General features: G+C 60.6%; 3 protein-coding genes across 7 annotated transcripts in view; 1 reads left to right on the top strand and 2 right to left on the bottom strand.

Annotated features, from left to right (window-relative positions):
- Nucleotides 1-416: 416 nt before the first annotated feature.
- Nucleotides 417-8,014, bottom strand: PLEKHN1 (pleckstrin homology domain containing N1). 2 transcript variants are annotated; one of them, XM_045165690.1, is made up of 16 exons: nucleotides 7,525-8,014; nucleotides 7,327-7,426; nucleotides 4,408-4,554; nucleotides 4,239-4,319; nucleotides 4,067-4,139; nucleotides 3,638-3,765; nucleotides 3,437-3,568; nucleotides 3,245-3,325; nucleotides 2,445-2,520; nucleotides 2,177-2,325; nucleotides 1,905-2,054; nucleotides 1,632-1,772; nucleotides 1,331-1,462; nucleotides 959-1,168; nucleotides 637-685; nucleotides 417-554 (listed from the first exon to the last, which is right to left on the bottom strand). In XM_045165690.1, the coding sequence occupies exons 1-16, from the start codon at nucleotides 7,605-7,607 to the stop codon at nucleotides 439-441; spliced, it is 1,848 nt and encodes a 615-aa protein (XP_045021625.1). In that variant the 5' UTR covers nucleotides 7,608-8,014; the 3' UTR covers nucleotides 417-438. The 2 variants fall into 2 exon arrangements, with proteins under 2 accessions (XP_045021625.1, XP_045021626.1); XM_045165691.1 differs by having other exon boundaries at nucleotides 3,437-3,532; nucleotides 7,525-8,007.
- Nucleotides 8,015-8,438: 424 nt separating this feature from the next.
- On the bottom strand, nucleotides 8,439-14,475 carry KLHL17 (kelch like family member 17). The gene is made up of 12 exons (XM_006066983.4): nucleotides 13,976-14,475; nucleotides 12,899-13,158; nucleotides 12,675-12,796; nucleotides 12,295-12,516; nucleotides 11,707-11,823; nucleotides 11,288-11,501; nucleotides 10,867-11,011; nucleotides 10,616-10,783; nucleotides 10,120-10,208; nucleotides 9,963-10,036; nucleotides 9,585-9,766; nucleotides 8,439-9,317 (listed from the first exon to the last, which is right to left on the bottom strand). The coding sequence occupies exons 1-12, from the start codon at nucleotides 14,083-14,085 to the stop codon at nucleotides 9,089-9,091; spliced, it is 1,932 nt and encodes a 643-aa protein (XP_006067045.1). The 5' UTR covers nucleotides 14,086-14,475; the 3' UTR covers nucleotides 8,439-9,088.
- Nucleotides 14,476-15,495: 1,020 nt separating this feature from the next.
- NOC2L (NOC2 like nucleolar associated transcriptional repressor) overlaps nucleotides 15,496-23,293 on the top strand; it is an 11,982-nt gene continuing 4,184 nt past the window's right edge. Inside the window, exons 1-12 of one of the 4 annotated variants that reach the window (XM_044943993.2) lie at nucleotides 15,496-15,656; nucleotides 15,799-15,951; nucleotides 17,236-17,410; nucleotides 17,499-17,621; nucleotides 18,171-18,291; nucleotides 18,378-18,468; nucleotides 20,283-20,361; nucleotides 20,450-20,560; nucleotides 20,886-20,999; nucleotides 21,398-21,586; nucleotides 21,732-21,871; nucleotides 22,750-22,861. In XM_044943993.2, coding sequence (XP_044799928.2) covers nucleotides 15,631-15,656; nucleotides 15,799-15,951; nucleotides 17,236-17,410; nucleotides 17,499-17,621; nucleotides 18,171-18,291; nucleotides 18,378-18,468; nucleotides 20,283-20,361; nucleotides 20,450-20,560; nucleotides 20,886-20,999; nucleotides 21,398-21,586; nucleotides 21,732-21,871; nucleotides 22,750-22,861 — 1,434 coding nt within the window. In that variant the 5' untranslated portion in view covers nucleotides 15,496-15,630. Of the gene's footprint in view, nucleotides 15,657-15,798; nucleotides 15,952-17,211; nucleotides 17,411-17,498; nucleotides 17,622-17,646; nucleotides 18,059-18,170; nucleotides 18,292-18,377; nucleotides 18,469-20,282; nucleotides 20,362-20,449; nucleotides 20,561-20,885; nucleotides 21,000-21,397; nucleotides 21,587-21,731; nucleotides 21,872-22,749; nucleotides 22,862-23,293 lie in introns of those variants that run through there. The other 3 variants (XM_044943992.2, XM_044943991.2, XM_044943994.2) reach the window with 3 other exon arrangements.

Here is a 23,293-nt window from a genome sequence, read left to right as displayed (position 1 = left end):
CCGACCAGTTCATCCCACTCACACGCGCCCAGGCCACCCTCCTCCCTCTGCTCATCATGTCTCAGACCTCGCTGACCTCCGACTCTTGTGCCCTCTGGTTTCACATACTCTGGCCCTCGCTAACCTGACTTACTCAGCCCTCTGATCTTTATGCTTGTGCCATCCTCCTTCTCCCAGGTGAAGCCGCTGCCCCAAGTCCCCTCCCTCATTCCTTCCTGAGAGGCAGGCTGAGGTGTGGGCCCTCTGGGTGTCCAGTCACCAGCCAAGGTGTCCAGGGCCCAGGGTAACTCAGGGTTCTTGAGGCTCTCTCCACCTGCCGGGGTCAGACCCGGACTCGACACTGCCTGTGGCCCCACAGACAAGCCCCAGGTCCTGTTGCGGCCCCTCCTCCAGGGTCGATGCAGGCAGGTGGTCCCTAGCAGCAGCTGCTAGGGGCCATCAGATCCACTGGATGAGCCCCCGTTCAGGCTCTGGTGCTCCTTGAGGCCCCCGCCGCTGGGAAGGTGACAGAGCTTTGTCCTGGCCGCTGCCATAGCCCTGGGGGGGGAGGCCATCTGGTGGGGAGAGTAGACATGCATGTGTCTTCAGGAGGTGACACCCCAAACTCTCCCAGAAGGGGGCAGGGCCCTCACTCACCTGGGGGAGGTGGTGAGGGGTCGGGCGAAGCTTCTTTCTCAGGGGAGACCTGGGGACCCCAACCACAGGTCTGAGAGATGGGCCCCAGGAAAGGGAGCTTGGAGACCGGTCCACGAATCTGCCTGACCCCACCCCCTCCTTTTCCTCTTGGCCCCCTCCCTCCCCACTGCTCCCTTCCTGCCACCAAGCCCAGTCCCTGGTTTCCACTCACCCCCCTCTTCCCCTGTTTCCATCTCTCCTGCTCCCTCAGGGTCCCAGAAGGCCCCACGTGATTTCCTCTCCCCAACAGAACCCCTTGCCCGGGGTGGGGGCTGCTACTCACAAGCTGAGGGGAGTCGGGGGGCCGGGGCCCCCAGCCCTTGATGGAGGCACGATGGTGCCGAGAGGCTCGGGCCCGCGGGACTGCCTTCTCAGAAAGTAAGTGGGGGCCGGAGAGTCCACAGCTGGAGTCAGAGACAGGCACGGACACGGGGACCGAGCAGAACGGGCTGGAGGGCTCAGGTCCAAGCGAGCTCTGCATCGCACTGAGGAACTGTCAGGAGAGCACTGGTGACTGAGACCCCCTGAGAGGCTCCTGCCCCAGAAACCCCCTCAGCCGCCCACAGTGGCCTGAGCAGACCTCAGGCTTCGGGTACCCTCTCAGCCTCAGGCTGTAGGCACACCAGCTCTTTCTGTCACCTAGCAGGGGACTGACCTCATCCAGGTTCTGGACGTCTGTGATCTTGCGGTGGGAAGTGGCAGGTGGTGTGTAGGGGTCAGCATAGAGCGGGGAGTGGGGTGTCTCCAGAGAATGGTCTGGAGCCTCAGGGCCGCCGTCTAGGCTCAACTGTAGGCAAGAGACAGGAGACACAGCTTCCTGGGGCTGGAAGCGGCCAAGCCCTTCCTTCTCTGTGCAAGGGGCCTCTGGTGGTTTCAGGACTCAGGAGGCCAGGGAGGTGGAGGGTGGGAGGGAGCGGAGGGTCATGCCTAGAGCCGGGGTCAACATGCTGGCCCACCTTGGTCAGGTCCAGGTGTAGCAGGGCGGCTGGGCCAGGCCTCTCAGCCCGGGCCTTGTTCCTGGGTGATCGGCTGCCGCCGCCGCGTCTCAGCTTTGCCCTGTGCCCACCGACGCTGGTGCAGCCAGGGTTGGCTTGCTCCTGTGAGAACCAAAGACCTTCCAGAAGGTTTCCTGGGGCCCTCTCCCCATACAACGGTCTGAAGCTACAGAGTCCCTTCCCCTGAGGAACTAGGCAAGTATGCCATGGGGTCCACCCCCAACAGATACTCACCGGTGGGGGCCGGGCCGGGCAGCCTGCAGTGGATGGTGCTGAGGACTCAGGGAGGGAGTGGCTGGTGCAAGTGGAGGCGGGCGCCGGGCACCCTGAGTCCCAGCTGGTCCGTGCATCAGAGGAGAGCGAGCCTCGGCCACTGGCCACAACCTGGGCAGCCGGCAAGGGGTAAAGGTGAGCCAGGTGGCAGGAACCCTCCCCACCTCCCCGTGCCCAGGCCCACCCATCTGTTTTACCATGGCCCGGCAGCACCTGCCCTGCTGACTCCTTACCTGTGTGGATGCCCGCAGCCCCGGGAGGCTCTCAGGGCCGAGTGGTGGGGAGGCCCTGTCCTCACGGCAGACTGTCTGCAGGCAGAGCAGCCAGTGGCTATAGTCCTCATAGCTGGCACACACCACACGGATGGTGTTGATGAGACGGCCTGGTGCATGGATGCTGTGAGGGGGCCTTGCAGGCAGGATGCTCCCTGCAAGGCCCCAGCGCAGAGCTAGGTGCCCACCCAGGGCCACAGCCCCTCTCCCAGGCCTGGGTCCCACCCACCTTCAATCAGGAAAGAGCGGATCTGCTTCTCCCTCTCTTCCAGGTTGATGTGGATGGCGCTGAGCGGGAGCTCCCCCTGCAGGGCATCAAGGGGACAGGGCCTGAGTCAGGGAACAATCCCTGACCCACCACCTCGGTGAGCCCTCCTGAGTTGGGTGGGCACGTGGATGCCAGGCAGAGGGCAAAGCAGGGCTGAGGCCAACGTCTTGAGGGAGGCCAGGCACATCCTGTCTGTTCTAGAGGGGTGTCTTCACCCGGGCTCCAGGTGGGGCTTTCTCCAGCCAATGTCTGACTCAGGACTGGTCAGGGACTGGTTCCCTGGGCCACCCATTAAGATGGGGATGGGTGGGAAGGGATCACGAGGAAGCTCCCTGTGTTTCTCGATGGCTGAAGGCCATGATCACCCCCAGAATAGGAGGTACCCTGATGCACAGGATGGACCCTCACGCCCATGCCTACACCCACGCACGCACACACACACAACCTTCAGGCACCAGGAAGATGCCTGCTCAGAGGTACAGGCACCTTCCAGGAGCACTGTGGGCCCCATGCCACCCCCAGGTGACTGGCCTGCTGGTGGCTGTGGACTTGCTAGCATGATACACGGTGCTGAGGCAAGGTGCCCACCCTCCTTGCCCACGACAGGCTGAGACCAGACTGACCAGGACAGCAGGCTGGGTGGGTGGGGCCACCTGTCCCAGCAGGCCCCGACATACAGGTTCCTCCTGAGCCATTGCCCCCTCCCACCCCCATGTGCAGGGCGCCTCCCTGGGGCGGGTCTGCAGTGGGGAGGGACCCACCTTAAAGCAAAGCCCATCTGCTTCCTCGGAGAAGATGGCCAGGGAGGTTGGGTACAGGACTAGGAGGCGGTCCCACTGCTCCTGCAGGGAGGTCACAGGGTGGAGTGGGGTCTCCGCTGGCATGCACCCAGGGCCTGGCCCCATCTGGAGCCCGTACCCCGCTCCCACCTCCTCCCACCTCTGTGCCCCCACCTGTGAGGGCAGATGCTGCAGCTTGACCCTTGAGGCACAGATGGCACTGCCCATCACCTGGCGGCCTGATGCTGTCCGCAGCCGGGTTAGCCTGCGCTGCAGAGTGCAGGGGAGCGCGTCCTCAGTGGGGCCCTGGTAGGAAAGGGTCAGGGGCAGGTGGAGGAGGGGAAGGGAAAGGGGTGCAGGGTTCCCAGCACTGACCTGCAGGGGCTCTGGGGGGCAGCGAGGCACCCCTCCCACGAGGGCTATCTGCTTCTCCAGGTGGTAGAGCCAGTGGCCCAGCTCGGCCTGGCTGGGGCAGAGCACGAGAAGTGGGGCGGGCAGCGGGCCTGCGGGGGAGGGACAAAGTGGGCTAGGCCAGGGGCCCACAGGAGAGGTCCCTCAAGGGTTGGCAGGAGCCACTGATGACCACATGCACAGCTCTGGAGGCCCTCAGTCTGCTGTCCTCCACCCCAGCCTGGCACTGCACGTGTGCCCATCAGAGGAAAAGCCAGGACCCTTCAACGTGCTCAGAGTCCCGCCAAGGCCCCAGGCCGGGTCAACAGCCAGGCTCACTGAGCAGCCTTAGTGCTGTCGCCTTGTCCTGAGGGCAAGGTCAGCACAGGCAGCCCCACCCGTGCTCCCACACACCTGTGATCTGGAAGGCGTGCTCTCTAGACCCCTCGAGGGGGCAGACACTCAGCTCCATCAGTGGTAACAGCCCCTGCCAGAGCATAGAGGAGAGAAGGGCTAGGGCCCCTCTGCCTCCCACAGCTCTGCTCTCCCCCTTCCTCAGCACCTCCCTCTGCCCATCTCACCACACCTGGAAAGTGAGTCCTTCGGGACCATGGGCCTGGAAGTAGAGGTGGGAAGGGAACAGCTCCAGGTAGCAGTCACTGACATTCTAGGGGAGAGAGGGGCCAGCGTCTAAGGACTTGGGGGCAGGGTCCAGGGTGGCCCCCCTAAGCATGCCCCCCCAGCCCAGCCCCCACCTGGCTGTGCTGGAAACGCAGCTGGACCTTGGCGTAGTGCACAACGCTGCCCAGACTCCTCACTGCTGCCCTTCGCCGCCCCTCCTTGAACACACTCAGGAAAGGCTGCTCCAGGATTTCTTGCTGGCTCTGCAAACCTGGGATGTTCTAGGGTGGGGGAAGAGCTCAGGAGAGGGGGCCTGAATGGTGACCAGCAGCCTTGGCCCCCAGTCTCACCATACATAGGTTAAGAACACACGCACAGCATCACATGTGTACAGAGCCCTGTACACACACAGTCTCTTCACGTGACAACAGTGCAGAATACACACACACACACACACAAACAGCCTCTGCTGGTCACAGAACTCTGTGGTCTAGCGATGGAGCCAGCAACCTTTCAACTCATCGGAAATTCAACTCTTAGCTTCACTGTTTCCTAACTGTGTTCCCTTATTTTGGTTACTGTGCTGTTTAAAGTCCCTTCAGTCATGTCTGACTCTTTGTGACCCTATGGATTGTAGCCCTCCAGGCTCCTCTGTCCATGGGATTCTCCCGGCAAGAATACTAGAGTGGGTTGCCATGCCCTCCTCCAGGGGATCTTCCCAACCCAGGGATCCAACCCGCATCTCCTGCAGCTCCTGCATTGCAGGTGGATTCTTTACTGCTGAGCCACCAGGGAAGTCCTATTTTGGTTACTCAACCTTCCAAATCCTGTTGGTCAGAGGGGTTTTCAGGTGTTTGAGTGAGAGGATGCTCAAAACTCTCCCACACCTCAGCGTCAGTTGGTACTGGCTTAAAACTTGGCTCTATGGAGAAAGGTTAGGGTCCATGGGGTCACAAAGAGTTCGACACAACTGAGTGACTGAACAACGACAAACCGAGAAGGGGGGTGCCGATTTGCAGTATTTTCCAGTTTGCCTGGTGTAAGTATTCTCATCACAGCCTGTTAAGCGCCACATTGCCACATGCCTCCATCTCCCTCTCAGCAGAGGCCAAGGTCCTGGCAATGGCCAAGGGGTCCTCTCCCCTCACTTCAGACATCTACTTATCTCAGGATCTTTGCTCCTGCTGCCCTCTCTGACTGCAGCACTCAGCCCAGCCCCTTCTCACTTAGTCCAGCACTCGGCTCAGACTCCTTCTCTCGAGCTCCTGTCCAGTGCCCTTTCGACGCTCCAGCCTCACTGGCCCCTGCCCACTGGTCCTCCTTTACATTTCACCTTGGTGCCAGCCACATCTGATGTGCTGTCTTTTCCTTCTTTATCTTGTCATCTGGCTTTGTCATGGATGCGAATGACATGGGAACAGGGCCCTTGCCTATTTGCCCCTTTGCTGGGCCAGGATCTAGGACAGTACTGGTACACTGGGTGTAAGCCCTCGGTGTACTAGGGCTTCAGTGCCTGTCTGCTGAAGGGAGGGAGGGTCAGTGCCCACCAACAGCTGACTCTCAAACAGAGAATCCTCTATAAGCAGAGCTTTGATGATCAGAATGGGAGCCAGATCAGGACAGGTGCCCAACTGGGGCTGGAGGGGCTGAAGTCTGGGGATCAGGGCACACTGGGGAGCTGGCAGGGGCTGCTGTGCCTTGGCCAAGCTGAGCCACCCCTTGGGCAAGCCCAGGAATGTGAACAGACAGACTCAGAGCTTCTGGGCCTCTCTGCCTCTGGGTGGGGCCTCCTGCACCCACACCCAGTGCGGGGAACGATGCTGGGATGGGACCCATGAAAAATAGGCCACAGAGCAGGAAGGGCCACACAGCTGGCCCGTGGCCTGGGCTCAGGCTTGGGGCCCTGGTGGGGCAGGCTCCCACGTCAGGGCAGGGAAGGGGAGTGCTGGCTCCTCCCCTGGCCCCACCCCCCGAGGTTCAGCAAGCTGAGTCCCCTCTCCAGCTGCCATGTCCTGGCAAGAGGACCACTGGGACCACATGGTATGCCCTGGACCTGCATGGAGGGAACTGAGGTCTGAGATGTGGCCACATGGAGGGATTCTGGCCAGGGAGGGCCTTGACAGAAGTGCCCTGTCTGCTTCTCTGAGGTAGCTGGTTTCTGAAGGCAGCACAGGGAGCCCAGGGAACCCCAGGGAGCAGGAGAGGGGACAGGCCCGGGCTTCCCAGTCTGACAAGAACACTTGGAAAGGTTGCCTGGGAGCCGACACCAGCAGCTGTGAGGATGGGTGCTGGCCAGTACTCCCCACACAATCACAGATGTTGTTCCTGGGGCAATAGCCTAGAGGCTCATTTCCCTCACACGCCAGGGCCTTTGCACACAGCAGAGCCTCACTCCGACCCTTGGAGGCTGCGCCGGGTTAAAGGGCAGGTGTCTCTCCCCCTTGGTCAGCAGGTATTCAGCTCAAAGGTGGCCCAGCATATGCTCGGGAGCCCTCCTTGCTGTGTGGCACGGGGGTACAGGATGACATAGTGGTGGACCCCAAAGGGATGTCTCTTGGAGAAACCAGGGCCAAGGGTAGTGGAGAGACTGGCTCGCTGAGTACAAGAAGCACCTACTTTCTTGGAGCGACAGTGGTGGGGGGTGGTTCACAGCCCATCGCTCGCCTGACACCCATGCCCACACGGCAGCACAGATACACGTGCTTGTCCAGCTTCAACGTGCCCAGACACGCTGTCCTGCACCAGGGCGCAGGGTGGGGGCTGGACACCAGGGCCCCGGGCAGGGCTGGCACGTGGCTGGGCATGGAGGCCCCGCCCTGCCGCCCCACTGACTCAGTGCCGGGTCTCAGTTTCACTCTCCGCTCAGACTTTCGGCCTATGAGCTCCCCAGGGCGGGGCTGCACCTACTTCCTCGCTGTGCTCTGGGCTCGACTCTCCTGGGGCCGACAGGGAGACCCTGGGCCCAGTACAGATGGGACACACAGGCAGTCACACGCAGACCACCGCTACCACACCCCTCCGAGCCAGGGCACGCTACCCAGTCAGTCGCTCACCGTCCCTGGGATGTAGTGGAAGATCTTGTCAGCAGTGGTGTCCCGGTCCGCACCAGCCTCGGAGCCAAACAGGCCAGCCAGCTTCCGTGCGCCGTCCTCTCTGGGGACAAGGGAGGGGGGGCTCACAGCCTGGCCCCTGAGGCAGATCGAGGGAGACCCTGTGACCAAGCGGCCATGGCCATACCCCGCCCCCCTCACCTATTTCCCTTCAGCGAGGGCTTTCTGGAAAAGGAGGCCCGGAGCCTCCTAGGGGCCTGAGGGACGCAGTGGCTGTTCCCCATGGGTGGCAGTGGCAGCTGACCTGAGTAGAGCAGGTCGACAGGTCTGGGTCCTTCTCTCCCCAGCCTCCTGCCCCACCTCCTGGGGCGGGGCTCTGGGCCAGCCAGCCCTGCACCTAAGGGCTGGGGAGGCGGAGTCTTTCTGGGAGGAAACTGGCCCCTACCAGAGGCTGAGCTGAGCCTTTCAGCTCCCTTTCCAGGGTCCTCCACACATCAGCCAGCCTGGGGGTAGGGGAAGGGGAGGAGAGATTCCCCCCACTCACAGCCCAGTCAAGAGCCCCCATTCTGTACAGGGGCTCAAAGGCCATTGCATCAGACTGGAGGTTGCCTAGGGTAGGAGGGCCGGAATGGAGCTCCCTGAGCCCAGCGACCCCTCTCCAGACATGTGAGCGCACATCCTGTTTCCACGTAAATGCCAGCCTCTGAGTCACCAGTGACTGTACGGGACGTGTGCTCACTCTCAGCTGTTGAAGCGGAGTCTGCAACTGGGGAAGGAGGAACTAGGACCCTCCTGCAGCCTCCTCTCTGCCTCCGTCCAACCCTCACCCCAGGTCAAGATAAATGGTCCTGAGGCTTAACCAGAATCCAGATTCCAAGAGAGAGGGCATAACCCTCCCAGGTATACCTGGGACTGGTGAGGTCAGGGGGCATGCCATGCAGAGCCTGGGTAAGACATGGGCCAGCACAGCCCTGCCCCTGGACGTGATGGCGCTGTCTCAAAGCCCCCAGATGCCAATACGGAATCTCGGCTTGGGCACACGGCCACCCCAGGCCCCTCCAGTCACCCCAGACAGAACCCTGAGAGGCAGAGATGGACATTCAACCACAGGCCCGCAGAGCCCAAGAAACATGTTTATTGTTCAAGTGGCTCATATTGCTGTGTGAGGTTGGCAGCAGACGGTGCCCAGCTCAGTGCAGGATCCAGAAATGACACCACAGCCATGGGAAGGAAGCCCCATTTGTGCCCTTCCTGGGAGAGTGCCTGGCTGGGCGAGTCAAGGGTGGTGTGCAAAGCACAGGCTGGGGGGTCTGCACCTGACTCAGAAAGCCCCCTCTCACCATAACTGCTCTGCATCACCCCTCCGTCCCTCCAGGTCTGCAGAGTCCAAGTTGGCTCCTCACCCACAGGGAATGCCAGTGTCCACCCCAATGCTCCCCAGGGCCCTCAGTAGGGTGGGAGGACACCCAGGAGAGCAGCTTGGCCCCAGAGATAGGACACTTCAAGAGTAAACGAAGAAATGGGTAGCTGCAGCCTGCTCAACATCCATCAATAAATTAATGAGTGAATAAATAAACGGCACACACAAACACTGAGAAAGAAACACAGTAACGCCCGGGCTAGACGCACGGTGGACGGACGGCGCTGGATGTCCCTGGTGGGGGCCAAGCCCCGCCCCACGAGCAGGGGAGGGAGGTGCTGGGCCCTGGGGGCTTAAGGCACGAGGGAAGCCGCCGGCCGGCCTCTGTGCAGCCGTGCCACTGGGTCAGAGGCTGGTGGACGACACGGACAGCGTGGGCGAAGAGGGCGGAGGGAAGTTGAGCAGCTCCAGCACCGCCACGCCCACGCTGCTACGCCGCGTGAACATGCAGGACGCGGCCACCCACTTGTTGGTCCTCGGGTTGTACTTCTCGATGGAGTTGAGGCTGGAACTGCCGTCGTTGCCCCCTACGGCGTACAGCCATCCATCCATGGCCACCAGGTCGTGTGTGCTCCTGGGGGCAGGGTGGAAGGGGAGGAGCAGGGGGTGAGGCCTGGGGTGAGGAGGGGGCAGGGCCAGGGTCTGGAGCTGTGGCCACTGGAAAAGCCTGGGGGCACTGCCTAGGGAGTTGTCTTTGGGGCGGGGCCTTGGCAATGCGGGGGGCGGGGCCCTGAAAGGGGAGACTCAGGAGGGAGGTGGGGGACAAGCTGTGCAGGGGTAAGGCCCTGTCAGTTGGAGGAACAGAGGGCAATGGTGGTGACAGTTCTGGGGGCCTGTGCACCTTCTGATGTTCATGGGCGCCACACTCTCCCAGGCGCCTGCCTTGGGGCTGTATCTCTCCACAGAGTTGAGGCAGCTGGTTCCATCATTGCCACCAGCCACGTAGAGGGCCCCCTCCAGCACCGCCACGCCTGCCGAGCTGCGCCGGCTCAGCATGGAGGCCACGGGCGTCCAGGAGTTCACCTGAGGTGGAGGGATGGGCTGGGGGCTGACCCACCACCAGCCTCCCTCCCTACACGTGCAGACCTCTACTCCAGGGTGGGGAGTCTGTGAGACAACGTGGACATAGAGGGATGACCCTCTGGGGGATAGGGGTGGCCAGAGTGTTGACCTCAAGCACCTCTGGGGAACAGGGATATGTGACTGGGGACTTTCACACCTGCGGCTCATACTTCTCCACGGTGGCCAGGTGTGATGAGCTGTCATAGCCACCCACGGCATACAGGTTTCCATCTGCAGGGAGAGAACACACTCATGGTGCCCCCGTTGTGTGTGAGAGCCCCCGGGGCTGGGTGCTACACAGTGCAGGCGCCCACCGAGCATGGCCACGCGCACGTATCGCCTCCGTGTGCTCATGGCGGCGATGGATGTCCACGTTCCCGTCAGGGGGTCATAGCGCTCAGCACTGTAGACACCAGGACTGCGGCTGACCTTGAGCAGTGGAGGAAAGGCAGTCCCGGCCCCAGGACCTGCCCTCCCCTGAAGCATGACTAAAATTCCATGCTAGGCAGTCACGGAGGCTGACCCTAGAATCCCACTGGAGCTGGAAGCAGGGCCATGCTGGGTGGACATGGGCCACAGGCTGCCTGGACAATGCTGGGCAAGTGTCCACCTGGGTCCAGCCCCTGCCCTGGGTGAAGGACCCCAGAGAGGAAAGAACATGCCACTGGGCTGGCCAAGGTATTGGGGACCCTGGTGACCTCAGGCAGGGTGCCCCTTGGCTCCTCGCAGGCAGGACCTCTGCAGTCCTGGTGCAGTCACACCTGCTGAGCCAACTCCGAAAGGCCACCCGGCCCTGACCCCGGCCACTACCTGTTGAGGCAAGAGGCCCCATCGTAGCCACCAGCTGCATACAGGAGCCCATGCAGGGCAGCCACACCCAGGCAGCTGCGCCTCGTGCCCATGGACACCTCCGGCTGCCAGGTGTTGGTTACAGGGTCGTAGGACTCTACGGTGGCCAGATCTGAAGTCCCGTCGTAACTAAGGGAGGGTCCACTGCTGGTCAGGGCTGGCCCAGTGGGCACACGCCAAGCCCCTGACCTGAGACCAGCTTCTAGTCTTACCCGCCCACAGCATACAGCCGGTTTCCCACTGCTGCCACGCCCACCCGGGCTCGGCGTGTGGACATGGAGGCCACCACGTGCCAGCGGTCAGTGCGCGTGTCATATGCTTCACAGTCCCCGTGGATGGCGAACAGGCTCCCACCACCTAGGGATGGGGAGGTGACGGGGCAGGACGAGGGCCCAGGGAGGTAGTTGGCTAGGAGGCTCTATCACATCTCGAGATTGAGGGCCTGGAGGCTCCCAGGGCGAGTGGGGCGGGGACTGGTGAGTGGGTCACACCGTGGGGGATGGAAGAGCAGATGTGGGGTGAGTGCAGGATGGAACTAGCACAGGGTTGGGGAGTAGGGCTTGTGCTGCGCTCATGGGTAGGAACATGGGGCAGGGCTTGGGGGACAGGATGGGACAGGACAGGTGGGCATACCCACAGCAAAGAGCACAGGACCAGCGCCTTCGCAGCGCCGGGGTCGGGTGCGACTTGTGCCCAGGACGCCCCTCTGCTCGGGCAGCAGGTGGAACTTGAGGGCCTCGATGAGTAGGTCTTTGCAGTCTGGGTGGTGCCGCACCAGGCTCTCAGCATCCACATGGCCCAGCAGGAAGTCCCGGCTCAGCAGGGGCAGGCGGACACATTTCATCAGCTGGGGTGTGGATGCTATAGTCAGGTAGCAGGCCCTGCCCTGAGACCCTCTCAGGTACCCTGGAACCTTCTTGAGACACATGCCTGCATCACCCCTGTGGGGTTTGTGGGCACATAAGAGCCCAGCCACAGCTGGGTCCTCAGCCATTGCGTCCCCTCCTGAGCACTGTGGGCCCCGTCCCCCCGCCCCCCGGGCCTGGCCTCACCCGAGGAACGTGCTGCCTCCGGGCATCCACATCATGCTTGACCCAGCTCAGGACGGCACGGTAGACGTCCTCCTCTGAAGGCACGTTCAGGCTGTCGCTAGAGACCAGTTCCAGCACCTGGGGGTGGGGACCCTCAGACCTGAGATTTGGGGAGGCTCTTGGGGCCCAGGGAGCCCTGAAGGTGCCTGGGAGGGAGAGTCCAAGGGGCCCAGTGTTCCTATGAGGATGGGCCAAGCAGGGTCAGGAGCCACAGGTCCAGTTCCTGAGGGCCAATTCCAGGGTCGTCCTGGGGATGTGGAACCAGTGACTACTGGGGTAGTAGGTAGAATGTGATCAAGACAGGAGAGCATCAGGAATCAAAGGTAAGTGCTTGGGTGGAGTTAGAAAATGGGGGTGGTTGTGCCCAAGGGACAGTGTTTGGGTTGGAATGTGGGTCAGAAACTGGGGATAAAGGTTGAGAGACAAACGACCAGGTCTTTAGGGTGCAGATGATGGAGCCAGGGACCAAGGCTGGCTCTGGGGTCCAGGAACTAGGTCAGGGTCAGGATCCGGGTCAAGGTCCAGGCTGTTCCCCAGCTACCACGTTACCTGCTTCAGCGGCAACAGCATGAACTCCTCGGTCTTGGCCACGTCCACGAAGTGCTGCAGCACGTACCTGTGTGCCGCCTTGAGCAGATCACCGCAGGAGTGTGTGTCGGCGAAGCCCCGGATGCCCAGGCAGTTGGAGGGGTCCAGCTGGCTCAGCAGGAACTTGCAGCAGGCGTCTCGGACGCCATTCAGCTGCAGGAGGCTGGCGGCTGGGAGCAGAGTCTGTGAGGCAAGGTGGGAGAGAGGGCCGGGGAGCAGGGGCAGAGAAACAGATGTGAGGACTGAAGGAGTGGCCACACTACAGAGGATGCTGGGGGCATGGGGTAAACGGAGGCACCGGCACGGTGGCAGCACGGGCCGTGAGGCTGAGGCCGCCACACCTGCACGTTGCCTTCTCCCACCACAATTTCGGCTGTGTATGCAAACTGCACCAGCTGGTCCAGGGCCTGAGGGTCGATGTCGTGCAGTGTCACATGTGTCTGACGGCTCTCACTCATCTCGTCTGGGGGGGGGGGGGTGGGTACGGGACAGCGAGTCAGACTGGGGCCCACGCCAGGAGAGCTGCAGAGCCCCCCAGCACCCGGACCGGATGGGCTGTACTTGCTTGTGAACATGGCGTGGAAGTAGGGGCTGCAGGAGGCTAGCACCACCTTGTGTGCCCGGATCTCCTTGGCAGCTACGTGCAGGACGATGTCACACAGGAGGCCGCGCTGTCGCATGCGGCTCATGGCCACGAAGGCATCGTGGTAGTGCCGCTTAGAGTTGTGGGACACAGCGTGGCCCTCGCGGCTCAGCAGCTGCATTGTGCCTTCCATGGGGGCTGTGGGCCGGGCCTGCCGGGGCCGGGCACGCTCTGCCTCAGGGCTGCACATGGGCAGTGACCCGTCAGGGTGTACTCTGCACAGAACTGCTCACCCACCCTAGAGACTTTGGTCAGGGCCTGGGCACCCAGGAGGCCACCTTCCCCCAAAGAAGCCCAAACCAAGTTTCCATGAAGGACCCATGCCCCTGGGGACCCCATGTGCTCTCCAGGCGCCACCCACTCTGCTGCCTCACGGCCAGGGAGCCTCCTCGGAGTCCAGCCAGACTCTGCTCCAACCTGCTCCCCGCTCTAGGTCGGCTCCCATGCCAGACCCCGGTCGTTGAACCTGTACAGCTTCCCCTGCCACGATCCCTGCTCAGGCACATACTTCCCTCCCCCCAGGAGCACCCCCAGCTCCCTAGGCCCTCCTTGGGACTAGGCTTTCTGTCCATTGCTGGCCATCCTTCCCGCACCCCCGTCGGAGTCCGGTGTCCTCCGCACGGGCTGCGGGAAGTGCACGAGGTGAACTGATGCGTACTGGCCGGTGATCCTGAAGCAGACCCCCACATCGACAGGCAATGTAACCTCTTTTGACCCTTAATCCCTCTTCCTGCAGACAGGCCACGCGAGTCTTTGAGCGGCACAGCCGAAATTCAAGGGCGGCGGGTGGGGTCAGACCTCCGGGAGCAGCCACCTCGGGATGCCCTACCCCGCGCGGGCTGTGCGCGGATAGCGCAGAGGGTCTGGACCCTCCGCGGTCCGACGAACCGGCAGGGCGCCAGGCCGCCCCCTCCCGGCAGCCTGCCAGGGTTGACGCGCCCCTCCTTCCCTCCTACTCGGCCCTAGCCAGTCACTAACCCTAACCCCTGGCCCACTCACGCTGGAGGCTGCGGCGGCGGCGGCGGCGGCGGAGCCTCCGGCGCGGGCCCGGGGCTGCCGTGCTCCGGACTTTGCGTCCTGCCGGCCGGGCGCTCGCTGCGCGGCTGCATGGGCTCGGCCGCTGGCCCGCCGCCGATCCGCGGAGGACGCACAGACCAGCCGATGCCGGGCGGCTGAAGGGCTGCTCCGCGGTGGCGACCGGCTCGGCGTCCCTGGATCCCGCCGCTTGCCCGCAGCCGCTGTTTCTCGGCGCCGCCCGCCCGGCCTCCCGCGCTCTCCCGCGGTTTCGGGGACGCTGCCTAGCTGGCGAATCCTCTCAATGTTTTGGGGCTCCGTCCGCCTCCACCTCCAGGAAGCCCCCCGGGCCGCGCCCGTCGCCTATATCTGAGAACCCTCCAAGATCTGCCCGCGTCACCTCGTTCAAGCCTTCCCGGCCCCGGAATCTTCTGGGGGCCGAACGACCCAACGTGATTGCCCAGGCTGCGTCTGCTTGCCTCTCTCCAACGCCACGCAGGCCCCTTTGCCCGTCTGGCCTCGACTGGACGCTGGCTGCTGAGTGGGAGAGCGGGTGGGGCGCACGTCCTTAGGGCTGTGAGGTCCCCTGTCTTGGGATCTGGCTGTCCAGGTCCGCGGACCTCTGCCATTAGACGGGTGGAGGGAGGGGTGGGCATAGGTTGAGTTCTCCATCGCCTTCTTTCCCTAAGGCAACCTTCCAGCCTCACGGTCTTTGCACCGGCAGGCTGTTCCACGGACCAGGCAGAGGAAAAGTGGCTGTCCCTGCCCGGGCGGGCCTGGAGACTTAGGCAGATGCCTTAGTAACTGGAGTCCCAGGAGCGGACTCGCTGGACTGAAGTATCAGGCATCCTCTTTTAGGGAGATTTGGCCAAACTGGCTTCAATAACAATGCTTTAATCTTTCCGGGGTCTGCCTGCTCCCCCCCTTCAGTCCCGCCCAGCGCAGGTGCTATGGGACTATCCAATGAAGTGGTTCTCATCCTTCTGATCCTCATCAGTGTCGTTTATCTTTTCGCATCTCCATTTCTGTTTTCGTTTGTTTTCCGATCTGCGGAAAACTAGATTGTTGGCTTTTTATTATTGATTTGGAAAAGCTCTTTGTATAAGAGTCTTCTCTGATGCATGGTTCCCCTCACCCTCATGCAGTTTTCCCCCCGCGGTCAATGTATTGACATCCTCACTGGCATGTGTTGACAGAGCTCTGGGAGGCTGTGGGCAGGGCTGGGCGAGGGCGACCCGGGCCCCAATCCCACCTTCTGCCAGGTCGATGTCGTTATTAGTGCCTTTTTTGGAGAAAAAGATTTGTAAGCGGACAGCGGGATTCCGCCCTACGCAGTCCTGCTGGGTCCTGGAGCTCTGCAGTCCGTCCCTCAACAGAAAAAAGCGTGCGGGAGCCGTGACAGAACCAGGCCTGCGCCGGAAGCTCGAGTCCCGCTTGCCACCCTGGGAGTAGGGGCGCCGCCCGTCTAAAAAAAGAGATGTGAACGCGCCCTCCCGCCTAGATGCCGCCGCAGCCACCGTTGTAGAACCCTAAAGCCACCTGAAGGGGCGGGGCCAGGGGCGTGGTCGGCCCGCAGGAAGTTCTCCTGGCGCAAGGGCTGCTGGGACCGGAAGTAGGGTGCACGTTGAGGTCCGGCAGTCATGGCAGCGGCGCTGAGCCGCAAGCGGTGAGTTGAGGCTTCTATCCAGCCTCTCGGAGGGTGCTTACGTCCAAAGGGGTTCCCCTTGCGCCTCTCTGTGTCCCTGGGGAGGCCGGACTGGGCACACCGAGCTGGTGGGGAGTCGTGACTCCAACGGCATGGCCCGCAGGCGCCTTGAGGAGCTGACGGTGGATGAGTTTCTGGCCTCGGGCTTTGATTCCGAGTCCGAATCGGAGCCCGAAGGAGCCCCAGAGGCGGAGACGCAGGCGGTGCGCGCGGTAGCCCGGGAACCGGATGGACCAGGTGGGAGTCCCTTGGCCAGGTGAGTGGGAGCATCCTTCGTGGGCTGTGTGTAAGCCGAACCCCCTTAATCTTAATCTTCCTGGCCCGCCCTACCAGAAGTGTGCTTACCACTCTTGGCGCCTCATAACTGAGGCCTAGGGACTTCTGACTCCTCCCCCAGACCCTTCGGCTTATTTATTTCTCCATCGGTATTTACCGGGCGTCTGTTTTGTGTCAAGTCATCCAGATGATGGGCCAACGTTGGAGGATAGTCTTCTTTTCTAGCCTCGGAGAGCTTACCCGGCCTTGGATAAACGACAGTGTGTAGGGTGGTAGAAGCGAAAAGTGCTGCAGACAAGAAGGAAAAGCAGAAGGGGATAAAAAGATAAAAGAATAGGGATCCTAGCTGGGAGCGTTTAAGGAGGTGTTAATTTAGCAAAACCTGAGGGAGTAAACTGCAGCAGTAGGGGAAGAATGGCAGCAGGAACAGAAAAGGTCCTGCAGTGAGAGTGCTCACTCAGAGGTGAGCACGGCTGTGGCAGAAATGAGGGGGAAAGTAGCAGGTGTATCTGGAGTCATGATGATGGGCAGAGTCTTGTAGACTTTTTACCTGCATTCCAGTACAGCCGGAAGTTATCTCAGGGTTTTGAGTAGTGATGTAATGTCATGTAACTGGTAACAGAATAGGTCCCTTAGGTTGCTGTGCTAAGAGCAGCTGTAAGGGGAAGGGATGGACAAGGAAATTGAGAGATGTTGCTGGCTGGAGAGGAGTCATGAGAATTTTGAAAGTATTGATGGTGAGATCTCATGACAGATTGCATGCTCAATGTGAGAGTCAGAGAGGGTTTACCTTTCACCTAAGTACCTGGAAAGGGGGAGTTTTCAACAACTGAGGTGTTATTGTTCAGTTGCTAATTCTGCCACCCTGTGGACTGTAGCCCACCAGCCTCCTCGGTCCATGAGATTTGCCAGGCAAGAATACTGGAGTGGGTTCTCCAAGAGCAGGGTGTGGGCAGAGCAAGTTTGGAGGAAGCCCAAGTTCAGCGTCATATGTGTTGGGATTGAAACAAGTGCATTGAAACATGTAGAGAGACTGTTGAGTGTATGAGTTTGGGTTTTGGAGAGAGAGAGATCTACTGAAAACTTAGTCTGTGGAAATCCCCCTGCCTTGCTTGTTGGCAGCTGCTATGGAGGGAACAGACTAAATCTTATAGATTCTCTGAGGAGGACGAGAAGCCACATCCCCCCCCACCCTACCCCAACCCCTCTCCCCTCGGCCTTGGCTGTGGCTGCCAATCAGACTTGAAGACCCCCACCTTCTCAGTCGGCGTAAAGGTGGTGCGTCTGAGCACAAGGACCAGCTCTCTCGGCTGAAGGACAAAGACCCTGAGTTCTACAAGTTCCTGCAGGAGAATGACCAGAGCCTGCTGAACTTTAGCGATTCAGACAGCTCTGAGGATGAAGAGGAGCAGCTCCACTCCCTGCCAAACATGCTGGAAGTGAGGCCCTACGCAAAGTTGGTGGGGGACAGGGACATATTTGTGGTCTCTGCATCCCATACAGCCCGACCCCCTGTGTTTGGCACAGGAAGCAAGTGAAGAGGAGGAGGAGGAGGAGGAGGATGGGGTCCCCAGAGGACCTGAGGGGAAGAGGAGGGATTCTGTCCCTGTGACCCTCGCCATGGTTGAGAAATGGAAGCAGGCAGCAAAGGTGAGAAGTGGCGGGGGTGGGAAGCAGCTGACCCCCCCCTTCCCTAAGTCTGCCCTTGCTTCATTTCAGTGATTTGGGGCTGTGCAGGCTCAGGACTTCATTCTCCCCTTCATTCAGAAACTAGGGCTTCTGCCTGTACCCTTCTTCTCAGTTTTTCTCCAGGGCTCCCTGAAGTCCACTGTGGGGAAGATGTGGTCTCTGTGTCTTTGCTAGTTGGTGGAGGCAGGGCCATTTTGAGGGCCTTGCAGTGGTTTCTGCAGGGAAAAGAAAGGACAGAAAGGGAGAACTCCAGATACCACTTGGAGCTGGTCATTGTTCGGATCCGGGACCTCCACCCCTCCGCTATGGCCCTTCCAGGAGGATTGTGGACTCTCTTTGTTCCCTACATGTGGCTGAGTAACACTGCTCCCACCTCTGCTCTTGGTCTGAAGACATGGGTGAGGGATGCCTTTCTTTCAAGGCAATTCCTGGAGCTCCAGCTAGCTGCCTTTTGCTTTGCCAAGCACAACTGACCGCACCCCCAATGTCTGGGTCCTTCTGCCCCTTTAGCAGAACCTTACACCAAAGCTGTTCCATGAAGTTGTACAGGCGTTCCGAGCGGCTGTGGCCACCACCCAAGGAGACGAGGAAGGCGCTGAGACCAGCAAATTCCAGGTCACGGACAGTGCTGGTGAGCTGGGGCAAGGGGACCAGGGATACAGGCTCTCTATTTGATCCTCTGTTCTGAGAATGGCATCTCTGGACCCCTCATTGCAGTGTTCAATGCTCTGGTCACCTTTTGCATCAGAGATCTTTTTGGCTGTCTCCAGAAGCTGTTGTTCGGAAAAGCCCCAAGAGACAGCAGCAGGTAAGAGGAAAGAGGACAGCACAGGGATGTGGTCAGGGTCCGGCCCTGCGAACAGCAGTGGTGCTGGGACCTAGTGGCCCCACCTGGCCCAGAAGGATGTTGAGGACAGAGCCAGGCTCTTGGCAGGGCTCTTGGCAGAGGCTGGACACTTGGGGCCCTATGGGCATAGTTCTGTCCTTCCTCCTCCCTGCCCAGATTCCTCAACAGCTACAGAGTGTGTGCTTGGCTTTGGTCCCCCATCTTCTTGGGTCAGGATTCTCTCTTTTCTTCTTTGGACTAATCAGTCTCACCTACTCTCCTTGGTTTTTGCTCTGTGGCATGTGTGTGTGTGCATGCGTGTGTGTGTGTGTGTCTCTAAGCAGGGGCCTCATCCATGCAGGTTCTGGGCCTTGACTTCCATATTAGAGGTTGCTTGAGCAGAGAATGCCGTAGAAGGGCTTCAGAGGGGAGAGATGAGTAGCTGACATGGCAGGTTGTGGGTTACACTGGGGCTCAGAGGAGTCTGGAAACCTCCAGGGAGAGGTCTTGCTGTGACCGTCTGAACGGGAGGTGGGGGAGGCCAGGATTTGGGGATGGGAATACCTAGGTCTCCTGGTGGTGGGGGCTGGACTGATGGGTCAGGAAGGCACGGCCATGTGGAGGTGGCTCTGTCTGAGGGGACCAGGGAAGCTGATAGACTGGTGAAGGTGGACGGGGCCAGGCAGCGAATGAGTGGGCAGCACACACGCGGTACAGGTGGTGCTGGGTGTGGGCTCCCACGGGGGCCGCTACCCTGCGCAGAGCAGTCTCCATGGAGGATGGCAGGTCCTGGAGGAGGTGGCGCAGCCTCCTGGGTTGTGGCTTTAGGTGCCCAGTAGCTGGCATCAGCCAGCAGACTTTCAGGGGCCCCTGTCCTTTATTCTTTCACGTGCTTTAGCAGTTAGAATGAACACCTACGTGCTGAGTTCTGAGTGTTGAGGGACGATGCCTTTGAGAAACTTCCAGAAGTATTTGCCACTGTTGCTGAAATTAATTTGTAAGTGGCTTGGTCTCTCTAAAGTGTATGTGACCCAGGGAGTTTCCTAGTGGTCTAAGTGGTTAGATTCTGCACTTTCACTGTCATGGCTCAGGTTCAGTCTCTGGTCAGGAGACCAAGACCCTGTAAGCCAGTGGTCCCAACCTTTTTGGCACCAGGGATGGATTTCATGGAAGACAGTTTTTCCATGGAGTGGGGTGGGAGTATGGTTCAGGTGAGAATTCAAGCGATGGGGAGTACAGATGAAGCTTAGATCGCTTGCCCACTGCTTACCTGCTATGAGGCCTGGTTCCTAACAGGCTGTGGACCGGTACTGGTCCATGGCCCAGGGATTGAGGAGCCCTCCCAAAAACCATGAGGCGTGGCCAACAACAAGACAAAAGAGTGGCCCAAAGGAGCCAGCTTGTGGTTCTGGTTTGTGATGCCTGGGTCAGACCTGGGACTGCAGACTGGGTGCATGAGCCATATGGGAGCTAGAGGCCAGAGGTCCATCTGGAGATTCTGGGGAAGTGGCTGGCCCCAGCTCAGACAGGGAGGACGTTTAACCCTCTGGCTGTGTGATGGGGGTTTGAGGCTTGATGGTACCCTGCCTGAAGCATAGCTAGGGGCTACCCTTGAGAGAGTCCTAGTGTGTCTCATGTCTGTCCAGCTGGAGGAGCCCCTGAACGTCATGGGGAAGATGGTCGGGGAGGGGGGCGGTGGGGTGTCTCTCTACAGGGCCCACGTGCCCTTGTGCTTTGGACACTGGCGTCTGCCTCCTAGTGGCCTCCTGAGCTGAGGGGATGCTGTCTCTCCACAGGGTGCTGCAGCCGTCCAGTAGCCCGCTGTGGGCTAAGCTCCGGCTGGATGTCAAGGCTTACCTGAGCTCCGTCATCCAGGTGCAGTTCTGGGAGGTGGGGCCTACCAGTCACATGGGGGCCTGGCTACTCACATCCTGGGCCTCGCTGACCTCTCCTTCCTCCCCAGCTGGTGGCCTGTGTGGCAGAGGTGACAGTGGCAGCAGCCGTCCTCCAGCATGTGGGCAGCTCTGTGCCCTACTACCTGACCTTTCCCAAGCAGTGCCGCATGCTGCTAAAGGTGCGCTGGGGCGGGCACTGCTGGCCGGTGAGCAGGCGGCACCTGTGCTGCCCCATGGGGTTCTGTGTGAGCACACTCGGGGTAGCAGAGCCCAGTTACTCGAGGGTGGGCTGCCCTGGTGGTGGGCCAGCTTTCTGTCACCCCATGCATACGTGTGGATGACAGGTCCGTTTTCTCTGTGCGGCCTTCAGAAGGGGTGGTGTGCTGTGTTTTTGCTCCTCCTTGATGGAGCTCTATCTTGTGGCTCCCCCGGGCACTGTGAGAAGGGCTGCCTCTGGTTGGGCTCTAGGGGGCCAGGACAGGTGATGATAGCTCGCTTCCACAGAGGATGGTGGTCCTGTGGAGCACTGGTGAGGAGACACTGCGGGTGCTGGCCTTTGTGGTCCTCGTCAAGGTCTGCCGGCACAAGAAGGATGTCTTCCTGAGCCCCGTCCTCAAGGTAGCGGTGCCCCCAGGTCTTCCCTTGGGGTTTGGGTTGAAAGTCTTGACCTGAGGGCTGGGCAGGCTGCCTTTGTGGTTGGGGCTCTTCACAAGCCAAGGGCACTGTAGCTCCTTGCCTGATTCCATGGTTACTGACACTGCAGCTCTTTACTTCGGGTCGCAGGCCTCCCAGTGAGACCCTTCCCCTCTGCGCTGCAGACCCTTCTCAGGGCTGCTGGACTCAAGGAGCAGGACCATGATGAGGAGAGGGGTCTGCGGCAGACGTGTCTGGGCTGTGGTTCCTGCTGAGGCCAGCTCTGAGGGAAAGGCCTTGTCTGGAGGGGGCTTAGAGCTGCGTGTTGGGAGCACAGGGCACCAGGAGTTCAGAGGTAGCTCTGACTGAGGTGTTTCCGGCAGCAAATGTATATCACGTACGTGAGGAACTGCAAGTTCACCTCTCCCAGCACCCTGCCCCTCATCAACTTCATGCAGCGGACCCTGACGGAGCTGCTGGCTCTGGACACCTGCGTGGCCTACCAGCACGCCTTCCTCTACATCCGCCAGCTCGCCATCCACTTGCGCAACGCCATGACAACACGCAGGAAGGTGTGCAGGAGTGGAGCCTGACCCACCGTGGGCCCTGAGCCTCATGGGAGAGACAGCTCAGCCCCTTGGCGGGGCAGGGGCCTTGCTGGTGGGGGCTGTGGAGTAGAGGGGACCCAGGGACTGACCGAGTGGATTTCTCCGGCAGGAGACATACCAGTCAGTGTACAACTGGCAGTTCGTGCACTGCCTCTACCTGTGGTGCCGTGCCCTCAGCACCGTCTGCCCCAGTGAAGCTCTGCAGCCCTTGATCTACCCGCTATCCCAGGTTGTCATCGGCTGCATCAAGTGAGTCGGGGATGGGTGAGGCCACGCTGAGGGCCGAAGGAGGGAGGAGCCAGGGTTACATAGGTGTCCTGGGGGGTCAGGGCTAGGGTTACACAGGGCCTTCTGGGGACAAGGATACAGGAGGCTGTCCTGGAGGTCAGGATAGGGTCGAGTCACCCAAGGAGGTATCCAGGAAGGCCAGGAGGAGCTAATTTTCCAGGAGGGTCTGGCCAGTGCCCCTGGTGACTAGGGCCTCTAGGGTGTGGTGCTGTGACTTGGCAGCACCTGAGGAAGGTCTGGGGTTAGGCCGTCTGTGGCCTTGTGCCTACATTCCAGAATTCTTGTCAGCTGGGCTTCTGGTTGCCTGTGACCTTAGTCGAGGATGCAGCACACATATGTATTTCGGGGTCACAGGACAGAGGAGGTGGTGTGCAGTCTGAAGGGAATTTGGGCTTATTTGCCCAGGCCTCTTGCACAGAGCAGATTTGGTGTGATGTGCCACGGTGTGCATATGAATATTCAGTGTTGGTCTCTGGGAGCAGAGACTGGAGGAGCCATGTGTGGCCAGGAGAGGGCATCACTGACCTCCTGAAGGGAAGAAAGAAAGGTTTTCACCAGAGGCTTCCGCTGCCCCACCATGTCATGCCTTGAAATGAAATTCAGTTGGCAGGCAGGGAGGGTGTGTCCCCGTGTAACGGAGTAAAGAGGCAGGTCCTTACAACTTCGGCAGGGACCTTTTACTCTGCCCTTACTTGTCCAGGGCAGGCGTGGCCACTGGCCCTGCTGGGGAAGAACCCTTCCTGAGATTGGAGCCCAGTGAGTGGGGAGAGGTTGGGGCAGCTGGGCCAGGAGGGTCTGAGGCTGGGCCTTTGTTTACTCCCTCCTTCCCATGTGCCCAGGTTGGTCCCCACGGCCCGCTTTTACCCGCTGCGCATGCACTGCGTGCGCGCCCTGACACTGCTCTCGGAGAGCACGGGCACCTTCATCCCAGTGCTGCCCTTCATCCTCGAGGTGAGCCTGTGCCCAGGGTTGTCGGGGGAAATGCCTCCTGTTGCATGTGGCCTGATCACCCCTCACCTTGGTACCACTGTCCTGAGTGCTGGCTCCTCGCCCATAGCACATGGGTATGACATAGCACGTAGGTGTCGTCAGGGCGTTGCTCTGCATGGAGCCTGCCTGTGAGTACTCTGCGTGGTGGGCGAGAGTGGCACTACAGGTGAGGACAGCTGCTCTGCAGGGCCGGCCCGAGAGCACTGGTTTTAGGTCACAGACTTGGGTTGATCCGCGTGTTTGCCAGTATCAGCGGCAGAGCTGGGCTGGAAGCCCCGTTAACTCCAAAATGTGTTCCTGTGCTTGTCTCTGTGCATGTGCATCTGTGTGTACACGTGTGCACACAGCTCAGGTCAGGAAAGGCTTCTCTCCAAACGCTAGAGAGCAGGACCA

Source organism: Bubalus bubalis, chromosome 5, assembly GCF_019923935.1.
Source record: "Bubalus bubalis isolate 160015118507 breed Murrah chromosome 5, NDDB_SH_1, whole genome shotgun sequence".
Taxonomy (NCBI): domain Eukaryota; kingdom Metazoa; phylum Chordata; class Mammalia; order Artiodactyla; family Bovidae; genus Bubalus; species Bubalus bubalis.
Note: the sequence above shows the minus strand (reverse complement) of the source record. Positions and strands in the feature narration are given on the sequence as shown.